Genomic DNA, 12954 nt, shown 5'->3' with positions numbered 1-12954 from the left:
ATGACATTAAGGTTGACAACGGTATATGACACTGTTTCTAAAAATAGAAAAGTGTGATATAACTTAAGAGTGTATTCTGAACAAATGATGATCGTTGTTGCTTCAGAATGCTATGACTAAATTGTACTAAACAATATTTGAGGAACTGAAAATAAAAAAATTCGGGGATATAAAGAGCTCCTTCATACGTCGCTTGAGGAGGTTTGGTTTCGCTACGCGAATCGCTGATAATTTATCCTTCTTGTTTCCTCCTGAAACTTTTGTTGGTGACATTGAGATCTATATACCCAAAATGAACATGAAAGCACAATAAAAGGGAAAATAATAAAACTAGGGATATAAAGTGTACATGCTCCAGGTTGTTTCGCTGTTAGTCAAAATTGTTAAGAGCTGAGCCTACGGCGCCACATTAGAGGTCTGTGCGTGGTTTCCGTCTGGAATAAATTCGTAAATTAAGTTCAACCTGGTCTACTTGAAATATATGTGGTAAACGTTTAAATCAAAAAGACATGAAGATTGTACCATAAGATGGATACGTCTTTCCGCACAAAAAAGCAATACTATAAATATTGATCAAAACGATTGAAAATGTGATTTTTAGTTGTGATTGTCAGGCAAACAGTTGAATTTGCGACACAAAACATCGTATTTACATTGTATTTATTGCAATTTATTTTCAAATCGATTTTGAAAATTGTGTCAGCGCGTCTATGCTACGTGTACAAACAATCTTTGTTTCTATGCTTGGATTGAGTTATTGATTTTCCAATTAATAAATATTGATAATTTCCTTAAGAGACATCAAAATAAATCATGGCACTGCTGTGCCGATAACAAGATGACCATGACATTCGATATTTAGACAAAACCGTCATAGGATCACCTCATATTTCCAATACATAACGTAATTGAAAGATTCCACTCAAATTAAATCTGAACATAACATTAAATACTTTTACAGACAAAAATAAAATAAAATAAGAAAAGTAATTAAGATAAGTATATAAATAATTGTTCACTTCTCACATTATATACATCTCTACGACGATAGTACGACTCTATGCCGGAATTCTTTCCTTGTGACATGTTTCACAATACATCCCCATGTGTCCTCTGCATATGATTGTCCGGTACGCCAAACTAGCATTATCACTATCAGGTTGCAAAATATAGTCAAGATTAAAACTGAGTTTAATCTAATATTATCTAAATTAGGTTAACTGGAGTAATATTTACTTTTCTATTTAGCATGTTTAATGCAACTTTGATAAACTTAAATTCAAAGCTTTGAAGGTAAGGTTGACCTGAAACGATAACTGTAAATATGAAATAGGTAAACATTATACAATTAGGAAGCTAGATACCAATGACGATATGATAACCAAAGTGCTAACGTAAATGCATCTCTTAAATCCATATCTTGCTCATCAACAAATACAATTGATACAAAGATAAGAAATCAATCCGAACGTTAAGACGTACAAGGTTCCTAACATGTGGATATGTGAGAGTATGTTTTTGTGAAGATCAAGAAAGGTAAGTTTAATTCAGATCTTTCGAACTGAATTAAGAACCGTTAACATGGATTAGATTAGCCAATCTAATGAAAACAAACACGTACGTTCTAAGTCGAAGGTCAGCACTACAATTCCATGCACGTATTGACCTGTACCTTGCAAGCAGCATTGTATCACATCTTGCCCTTGTACTGTTTAATGTACGTAAATATATGTTGGTAATTCATCCAAAGTGATTATTTATGAATTATTAAAATATAGAACAATTATGTTTTCGAAACCTTTAAACAAAACTGGATGAGTCGAACCGGAGTATGGCCGTAAATGAGAATTGAATAGACCCGTGATCGTCTGTACATTAATAGCATACGGGCCAATTTGTTAGATCTTAAGAGACGCAAACCCTGAAAGAAATACTCCTTCAAAATAATTTTCAAATATCAAAGTATGATATATGTGAAAATTATTCATAAGATTATATGCATATTCTTCTACGCTTACATGATGTAAACTTTACTCTTAATTCCAAGCTTATTAGCTCAGTCTACATTATCGAAACAGGTTAATGGGTATATGACTGTTTGATGATTGAAACTCTCGAAGCGTTGGTATATGTTATAAAAAGGATCCCATGTAGTAATGATTACCTAATTATATGATTGAACAGTATATGTCTTCAATCCATTGTATGATAATATAGTTAGTGCTGGTTGGGAGCAAAATACACAGCTAATCCAGGTTTAAGATAAGATGCTCAATGCGCTTAACCAAAATGCTTTGGGGTAGAAGTAGATCTAAATGTTCCTCTTGAGTAAACATACGTATGTACCTTTAGAAAATAATCTTTTGTTTGTCAGGACTTTGATAAATGTGGTACATAACGTATGTCAGAATCAAGATCACTATACATTAATTTGCGATAGCGCTTCTCTTTTCGAGAGTATACACATTAATAGCGGTGTATGGTTAACTAATATATCGATACATAGCGGTATTGATGCAGTAAATACGAGAACCACCGCATATTGCCAATGACTCCGATATGGGTTATATTTATCTATATGCTTTTTAACTAAAATTCATCAACCGCTCCGGTGGCCTAGTGGTTAGAGCGTCCGCCTCAGTTGCGGGAGGTCGTGGGTTCGATCCCCGGCCAAGTCATACCAGAGACCTACAAAAATGGTACCAACAGCTGCATCGCTTGGCGCTCAGCATTAAGAGGTCAGTGTTAGGACTGGTCGGTCTGGTGTCAGGATAATGTGAATGGGTGGGACATCGTGCTACATGTCTGCGGCATGATGCCCCAGTGCTAGACATCACTATAAACTGCCACACTGCAGACATCGTAGCAATATGGCTGAACATTTGTTAAAACTACGTTAAAATGTCCAAATCACACACGCACACACTAAAATTCATCCATGATCGTTGGTTCCTTCAATGTCTATTGTGACACAAAGAACCAACTTATTTCTAAAATCTGTGCCACTCGAGAAAATAGTTGAACTTAATGTGATATGCCACCTAACCGACGTGGGAACTGAAATACCGTAATGCTGCAAAATACTAGATTCGTTGATGACCTTACCATTTGCCTAGAACGTAATCTGGAGTAAGGTTGTAAGAGAGACGAAGACTTTTACAGCAACGTTTGCCCATGTTATCTCATTCTACAGCACGCTCAAGATTAGCTATCACCTGCATTTATTTGCAATAGTTATGAACATGATCTATTTATTTAGTAATAAACCCAATTTACATGAATGAAATCAGCTGCTTAATATAGTTGCAAATTCTTGGCTAGGAACAATTAAAGTTTATAGGACCGCACCTAGTCACTTTTGTTGTCAGCAAAATAAAAATGATGACATATGCCATTCATGTTAAACTGCATGGGGTATTCTAATTGCAAAACATATAATCATGGCGTGTTCTTAGTCTCGCTACCTACTGAGACAACTCGTGCATTACTCTGTACTGGCCTAAATTTTTGAGCAGTAACCATTGCGAGTCTTCATACACTCTAATCATTTTAAAGAGTAGAAATATTGTAAGTATTTGTATAATCTCTAGACGTCATTACGCTTGAAAATATCCATATGTGAGGTTTGTACAATTTGTTTCAGTAGTTGAATTTTACTGCAAAGATGTGAAGTCACAATCTCCGGTAATCAGTTTGGTTTTAAAAAGGAGCATTCAACAGATTTATGCATATATGCTTTTAAGGAAACTGTTAGCTATTATGTGGATCATGGCAGCCCAGTATTTGCATGTTTTTAGACGCTAGCAAAGCATTTGATAGGGTCAATCACTGGACACTCTTTAGAAAGCTGATTTATATTAAAATACCTGTCTACAGAGTTCATGTTTTAGTTAACTGGTATGGCAAACAGTTGTATTGTGTACAATGGGGAAGTGTAATATCCAGCGCTTTCCATGTAACCAATGGGGTGAGGCGGGGGGGGTATTCTTTCCCCTTTGTTATTTAATATATATATATATATATATAGACGAGTTAAATGGTAAGCTCGGTCGGCTTTGCGTGGGGTTACGTCTGACACCAAATGCGTTGTTTCTTAACAATTTTAGCTTTGCTGATGATGTCATTGATAAGTCCTTCTATCACAGGTTTAAGGAAATTATTAAAGATATGTGAACAATACGCATTTGCGAATGATATAATCTATAATACAAAATAATCAGTTTGCATGGTCTTTCAGCCAACTTCTTTCAAATTACCATCTCCTCCCCCTGTACATTTTAACGGCAATGCTCTTTCGGATGTCAACCGTTATACCTATTTGGGTCATATTTTGAAATCCAATCGGTCGGATAATGAAGATATGATGAGACATTACCGATCGTTGTGTACTCGAACAAACATGCTTCTACGTAAATTTAAGAATTGTTCATTGAATATCATTGTTAGATTATTCAAATCGTTTTGCTGCACTATGTATTGTGCTCCTCTGTTGTCAAACTTTAGTGAATCTATTAAAAGAAAACTAGTTATTGGTTATAATAATAGTCTGCGTTTTCTAATAGGTCTTCCTAGGTGGAATAGTGCCTCCAGCATGTTTGTAAATCATACTGTACTCAGCTTTGATGAAGTAATGAGAAAGTATGTTTTCTCAATGATGACAAGAATATCTAATAGTAAGAACTGTATATTGAAATCTCTTTGGAACCATGACATTCGTTTAAATTCTCACATTATTAGTAGATGGAACAGATTAATATTTAAATGTACCGTGTAATTTCTTTCTTAACACTGCATGGCACAATTATTTGTGTGAAATGTATCTGTATACTTGTATGCATGATATATATGTTCTTTTATGTTTACAATGTTTTTTACTTTATAATTATATTTTATATTTTAATTTAGAGGTATGGACTTTGTAGTCTGAAATAAAGAATTCTTATCTCATCTCTTATCTTGTGATCTTCAACCGAATGAAAACGACAACACTGAAAAGCGTAAAATACAGGATGTAGATTGAACAACAACCGATCTCACGCAGGAATTCTATGTTCTTTCCCAATTATTACATTCTTACAAAAACTCTTATAAATAAATAATGTAAAAGAACATTTTGCATTCTCTCTGTACTCTTTATAGTATTTGTTATGTTATGCAAATTGTCATTGTATATCGCAATTCAACTTCCACAAATTACAGGCATAGTCCTGGTCATCGCTGCAGGACTATGCCCATATAGGTTTATTTTGTTGTTGTTATTGTTGTTATGGGGTTTAATGACATTTTTGCAGCGAACGATAGACTCTACATAGTGGCCAATATAAGTGGTTGAGAAAGAACCCCGAAAAAACCGGGAAGAAACACCGAACCATGGGACGTTAGCGTCAAGCATTCGCACGTACCGAAAATGACAGATCCCGAGACTCAAACCCAAACAAGCGGAGGTGAGATGTCAGTCATATATATATATATATATATATATATATATATATATATATATATATATATATATATATATATATATATATATATACATATATATATATATATATATATATATATATATATATATAGCGAGAGAGAGAGATAATCATTATAATTCTCTTTGTTTGCATTTATTACGGGAATGATTGAGCTGATGATACAAAGTTTGCCGATTCACGTGGAATTAAAAATAATAATTTTTAACACTAACCTCTAAAACTTGAAGAATATATATTTCATTTCAAGCATTTAGTGATTATTTATCTGTGATTTCCTCTGTCAACTTGCCCGTGTTCAACGTGGGGCTGGGTTGAGGTAGGGAATAGGTAGAAAGATCCCAGTGGAATACTCAAAAAGATGAAATAAAAAAAATATCAAGAACGCAACATGAGTTTTGAATTAAATGATGGCATTAAAACATGAAAATAGTAGAGAATAATATGTGTCCACAATAATGGAAATGAACAGAATTAGTGACATTTACATAAATAATTCGATTTTAAAAATGTAGCTTTCTTAATTATACCACTCATATAAACTAAATTATTTGTTATTGAAGCTTAATACTGTTGCTTTGATCCTTAGATAAATCTGTACTTTGTGCATAAATATTTTCCTATAAATAAACCAAATGGATGCTAGTTCATTGGTCTATAACGGCATATTTTTTTTGTGATCAGCCAAGGCTGGTCAGTCTCACAAATGTAGCTACGGCTACGCAATGAGTGAATATATTTAAAGGGTGAGCAATACGATTTATATGTTATTAACATGAAGGAATATGCATAATTGTACAATTAATGTACATTGAACACAAAGGATAGTGAACCATCAGCAAGCAATGTAATCAGTTTGGCGAGCATGATGACCGCTCCAGTGGCCTAAGGGGTTAGAGCGTCCACCTCGGATGCTACTTGTAGCTGGTTCGAACCCCGGCCGAGTCATACGAAATACATAAAAACGATATTAACAGCTGTCTCGCTATGCGCACTTCATTTCGAGGTTAATGTTAGGGCTGGCAGGCCTAGTTGGCCTGGTGTCAGGATGGTGTGAATGGTGGGAGATCATGTTATATGTGTACGGTATGATGGCGCAGTGCCAGACAATCACTCTAAATCGTCTCACTGTAATCATCTTAGCGTTATGTCTAAAACAAGTGTTCAGTGGCAGTGAAATTTCCATTTGTAGTGGAAACTTTAACAATATATCATTAAGTACAATTAACAAATTCAGATCATTAATATGATTATATTACAGTTTAGATCTGATCACTAAATATAAAACAATAAATTGTTAGGAATCCCCTGTTCACAGTACTGCATTCTAATATAATTTGCATACCATCGAGCCATTTATACCTTAAAGAAGTATATGTACACTTACCTTTTCCTTCATAAATAAAGGCAGAAATTACGGCGTAAAACAAAAGTTTCTGTGTCATTCGTGTTCACGATATACTGTTGTGTGTAGTTTCAGCCCTTCCTTTCATGCATTGTCTCTTCTGCGACAACAGCAATACTAGATAACTCTACGCTACTAACTAGTAAAACAAATATTTATCTTGCTATTAAGTTCACTGTCCTATCTTTTTCAAACTGTCTGTACGCTGCAACGCAAACTCGTCGAGTATAATGTAGACAAATATGTGCCTTACATACTGAATTTCACCTTTATGTGTTTGTTGGGATATTTATATCATGTTACTGCATTCATGTTCTTTATATGATAGTGTTTTAAGAGACAACACTACTTGCACTTACATTTCCCTTGAGAGGAGGAATTAGCACAATGCCCTGTAGACCATCGTTTGTTAAAGTAAAAAGGATACTATTAGGCTCAGGCGGTCATATTGAGCAATTTATATGTCATAAGGTGAACGGTAATGTCAAAACTATACATACGACCAACATCCATTTCTATACTACCCAAAACCTTTACATCTACTATCCAATATCCACTTATCTACTATCAAATACCCCAAATTTACTATCTTTCACGCCATGTGTAGTGACCAATTTTAAGACAACCAGTCTCCAGCACGCGACACTTACTATTCAACACAAATGTATTGTGACCAATACGCCACACTTACTAAGGATAGGATATAAAGTAAATGTACTTAAGCCGCACATAATCACGTAACGGGGTAGGAGTTTTCCTAGATATACTATACCGACAAACACGCCATCATACAAGAGGGGTAAATGGATTGAATTTAAGTTTTGGTGAATAAACATAGAGATACACAACTATAAAATACATTTACTGCCATTGATTAAGAAGTATCCCTGAAATGGGAACTGGGAATGGTTAACCAAAGAAGATTAGACCATGTGGCACCACTTCAGTGTTCTCTTCAAGCGTTATAGCTTGCCTTTCACTGCATACCCTTCTCTCTGAGATAGCTATGTCTGTACTCGTTGTAATAGTTCATGATTACTTCACTTACACGAGGTACTCTGGATAAAATAGCAAATTGCACGTGATGATAGTCTACATATTTGCCTTGACAACAGATGACGAAATAGGATAACGCACTTTAACATAATTTAGGCAAGGTGTTTGTTCTATCTTCCAACCCAAATACGGCAGACGTGTGACATATCATTGCTAAAGAACTCAAGTCGAATGCACGAGGCTGAAATGAGGCGATTTATTGGTGTGCGTCTGCATTGAGTACTTCGTATATCAGGATTAATAGACAGTAAGAGTACTTGTGCTGGTGAGATTATTCTCCAAAAAGATGATGATTACATTTTGACCAAGACCCTCTTCAACCACGCTTGCCTTTAACTACATTATCTTCTCTTTGAAATAGCTATGTCTGTACTCGTGGTAGTGGTTCAGGCTGACTTCACTTACACGAGGTACTCTGGATTAACTAACAAGTTGCACGTGATGATATTATACATATTTGCCTTGACAACAGATGACGCAATAGGCTAACGCACTTTAACATAATTCAGGCAAGGTTTTTGTTCTATCTTCCAATCCGAATATTGTAGACGTGTGGCATACCATTGCTAAAGAACTTAAGAACTCAAGTCGAATGCACAAGGCTGAAATGAGGCGATTTATTGGTGTCACGTTTGCCTGCCCGTGATGACGTAGGTCAGGAACAAAGGAATGGCTTAGCGCAATGTGTATGTAGACCCTGCGTCTATCGTAGCGATTCGTGTTGTACAAGTGCCCACATCGTTAGTTGTCAAAGCTAACATGTAGACGTTGGAAACATTGTTTTAGAACAAAGGTCCCTCGATGATGTTGTAAATCCCCCTGCTTTAACAGATGGCCTGAGGTTAGTCTGTTAATCTGGACCGACTGGGGTACAATTTATATCCAATCAGAGCTGAACCAGGGAAGGGTGGGGCCATCAATTCGAACTAGAATTTAACAGTCATTTGGACTGGGAACGAAATAGTCATTGTGAAGCATCGTGCTGAGAAGTTGTTGCAATAGCTCCGAGGAAGCCACTCGTGAATATGCGGGGAGAAAACCTAGGTACATTCAAGGACACAAAGATTCGTAAAGGTCAGTGAGTTATTTGCTCGATTGTTGCAGAATGTTACGGCATTGTAATTGTAATTATTTGCAGTATGTATATTTACTTACTAGAATTGTTAGTACGTAGAATTACCTTTGTATTGTTTAATTTACATATGTACTTGAGAAATGGGCTATGACTATGTAGATTGCTAGCTCGTAGTCAGAATTAATGTTGTAATTCGCTATCTGGTTATTTCGTGGTAAACTAATGTATTCAGTTATGTGATATTCTAGATTTTGCAATTGTTGAATTAAATTGTAACTTTGGAAATAGTTGCAGTGTGGAAATTTAAATAATATGGATATTTGAATATTTGTGTACACTTGTGGGAGTGTGATGTACAGAAATGGCTCTGATTGTTGTGATATTGTTCAGAATAATGAGATTAAGAATATATTGATGTGACGCAATTTATTGATGTCTGTATGATAAGTAAGATACCGCTCGTTATTGCAACGTTGTTTTTATAAGAACGTGTGTGGTTTTCGATGTGCACGAATGCGTGACCGAAGATGTAGATAGCCTCTATATGATGATTGATCGTTGATTTAGTGTGAGCTAGATGGCTAACGAAACATGCTAGCATCCTTGTGTTTTTCGCAGGAATCTTTTGGGTACAGAACTACCGGGTAGTCAAGTCCCGAGTCTCAGAGAGACAGGATAGAACAAGGCAGTAGGCAGAGAACAAGCCTATTTGCAAGAGAAGAGAGATAGAAGGGGGAGGATAAAAGGGGACAAAAGGGGAAGAGTATAGGAAGAATCGGAGTACGGAGAACGCCGGAAGGAGGAGAGGAATTGGCAGAGTAGAGCACAGATGAGTAGAAACCATGTACAGGGGAACGCCATCTCACACTATAATCATGTGATGAAATAGGTTGTTACATGGTCGAGAGGAAGAAGATTGGTTGAGAAATTAATATCGTTTAAATTGTATTAAATTGTCATTCTTTCGAATTTTACCTTTGTGTTCCTAATAATTTAAGTGTCGGTATTGCTGACTTGGGGCTCGGAGATGTATCTCTCTCTATCACTTATTTCACTTCCAACAAAATCGAGCCAGGGTGGGAATTCCATAGTAATTCAAACAAATACTGGGAGCACCCTACCCCAACTCATAACAGAGCGTTCATAGAACGCCACAATTGGTGTGCGTCTGCAGTGAATACTTCGTATACCAGGACTGATAGACAGTAAGACTACTTGTGCTGGTGAGATTATTATCAAAAAAGATGATGATTACATTTTGGCATTGTTCGACCCTTATTATCTTTGCAAGAAATTCTGCCAGTCGTAGCACATTCGCCTACGTCTTCATCGTTGCCATTCTATGATGACTTCAGAAACAAGTATGAACGAGGAGTTACAAGTCGTTTTGCAACGAAATAGATAATAGAAACACACATTTACTAAAAAAACAATAAGAGGAAAACATAAACAACAAGAATAGAAGATTAAACTTTTGAACACTGGTAAGAAGAAAAAGAGTAAATACAAAATGATCAGTCAATTGCAAGACATTCTGACAAAGTTGTTACACTTGACAATAATGAATATGGCAAAATCTAAGAGAAAGAGACCTTCACAATCCAAGACTTCAAAACATTATATGACAAAGTCGACATTCGCCATCATTGAGACGCATAGATCAGCATCAAACACTCATGCCACTACAAAAGCAGGAGGAAGACGTCAAGTCCAAGTGTGTCGTTCATTCAAACCCCATAAATTGTCTATTTCAGGACCTTTCAAGAAAAGATTACTATTTCAAGATTGCCAGATCAAACAAAAATCTTCCGCTCATGATAATGTGTGTGTGTGTGTGTGTGTGTGTGTGCCAGTGCGTTTGAACATATTATCCACACTAAAAGTTAATCGGGCAAAAGAGACAAATACATTTTCATTTTGATGTATTCTCGCGAATGTCAAACAATTAAATTTCAAAACAAATCATAGAAGTTCATGTTTCTTCTTATTTGCCACTCAGCCCTATTTACTGTCTGCACTGGCATGGTTTCGTATTGAGTTTCTTTTTATGTCCTGCATTTGAAAGGCATTTGGCAACTTCCAGGTATGAAAAAGGAGAAAAGAAATAGGCATGTTTAATTTAAGATGGACTATATTAATATAAAATGTTGCCAAGTGATATGAAAAATTCCGGTATATATGGCCGTGAAACGTATGTCGATGACGTTATTATATATAGCCATACCTATAAAGATTACCTTAAAACCATTCGGAAATATTTTGTTCTACTGAGTCTGGCAAATTTGACAATAATTTAAATAAAAGCGAGTTTTGCCGTGCTCGTGTTCCGCTTTTAGGACATAGTGCTAAACCTGTAGAAGTTAAGGTTAAGGCTATTTCTTATTTTCCAATGCCCATCAGTGGCAAGCACCTGATGTTGTTCGTGTCTGGTTGGATATTATTAAAAATGTTGCCTGACTGTGTTTGTCTGACAAATGCCAGGAAGCTTAGGACTGATTAATGGTCATACCTAAGAGCGTACAAATTCTTTCAGCTCCAGATTTCAAACAATCATTTAAAATGTATGTTGATGCAAGTGACGTAGGGGTTGATGTATTAATTCAAGTAGATAAAAATGATGTGGAGCATACAGTGCGTTATTTCTTCAAAACATTAAACAAACACGAGAGAAATTAGTCCATTATCGAGGAATTCTTGATTTGATATTGGTTTTGCAACACTTTAAAGTGTATGTTACGACAGATAATTCTCCTGTTATTGTATTCATTGATTACCGCCCGCTTACTTACATTCTGTCGAAGAGTGTAGTTTAATAACTCTTCACAAGTGAATAATGTTTGTAAAAGGAACTGGACTTGTAGATTCGTGGTATAGACTAGACCCCTTATATACTGTACCTAGTTCGTGCATGTTATTAATCACATACGTATTATGACCTTATCGGTATTCTATGCAATCGTAGTATATATAACCACAGGTCATCTGTTCTGCTTCATTTACTGTTTACATAACAACTTAGATTATTATTAGCCTGTACAAAATGTTCTAATTCTATCATGTAGAGTTTATGTTGTCATTTGAAGTATATTATGATGAAAGCAAATGGACGCCATACAAAATATATTGTTCTGCTGCCATCACAAACATCGGATCAAACCCGGAAGTTTTGTTTGTTTGCAACGGGCCTGATAGATAACGAAAGGCCAAGGTGACTTGCGGCACATGTGTTAACTACTGTCTGAATAAACAATCTAAAATCGTTCACAGATACATTTGAGTCTGAAATTTCATAAGTGGGTTTACTGAATAATACTTTATATCGATAGTTTAAATTATATATTCTAGTTGTAAAGCCTACATTTGCAAGATATTTAGTGGGTTGTGTGAAGCAATTTTATGGCATTAAGGGTGACAACCTTATCCGTCACTGTTTCTAAAGAAAGAAAAGTGTGATATAACTTAAGACTGTATTTGTAGAAAGTATGACTTTTGTTGCTTCGAAATGCTATGACTAAAGTGTACTAAATAATATTTAAAGATTTCAAAATAAAACATCGGGGATGTAAATAGCTCCTTCATACATCGCTTGTGGACGGTTGGTTTCGCTACTCGAATAGCTGATAATTTATCCTTGCTTTTTTCCTCTTCAATATTGTGTTGGTGACATTGAGATCTATATACCCACAATGAACAGGAAAGTATAGCGCTTATAAAAATCCCTAGTTAAAACTTAATGTTCTCTACCAGAACTTTTAATTTTTAGACATTGTATTTATTGCACAATTACATGGAAAATTGTAGAAGTCGGGATACAAAGAGTTTATGCTCCGGGTCGTTTCGTTGTTAAACAGAAGGGTCAAGCAACAACCCTCTGGCACCACGCTGGAGGTTTGTACATGGTTTCCGTTTTGAATACATTATGTTTGGCATGTTCTGAT

The 12954-nt window shown here is 35.6% G+C and overlaps 1 protein-coding gene across 6 annotated transcripts in view; it reads right to left on the bottom strand.

Annotated features, from left to right (window-relative positions):
* Positions 1-12954, bottom strand: part of LOC149798401 (receptor-type tyrosine-protein phosphatase alpha-like) — a 611129-nt gene that overhangs the window by 231669 nt on the left and 366506 nt on the right. The window contains exon 1 of one of the 6 annotated variants that reach the window (XM_089963602.1): positions 6868-7002. The exons of the other annotated variants lie outside the window; for them this stretch is intronic. Within the exon in view, the coding sequence (XP_089819728.1) occupies positions 6868-6925 (58 nt within the window). The 5' untranslated portion in view covers positions 6926-7002. Of the gene's footprint in view, positions 1-6867; positions 7003-12954 lie in introns of those variants that run through there. 6 annotated transcript variants of the gene reach the window in all.

Source organism: Sinohyriopsis cumingii, chromosome 6 (genome assembly GCF_028554795.1).
Source record: "Sinohyriopsis cumingii isolate HCF-2022 chromosome 6, ASM2855479v2, whole genome shotgun sequence".
Lineage (NCBI taxonomy): Eukaryota > Metazoa > Mollusca > Bivalvia > Unionida > Unionidae > Sinohyriopsis > Sinohyriopsis cumingii.
Note: the sequence above shows the minus strand (reverse complement) of the source record. Positions and strands in the feature narration are given on the sequence as shown.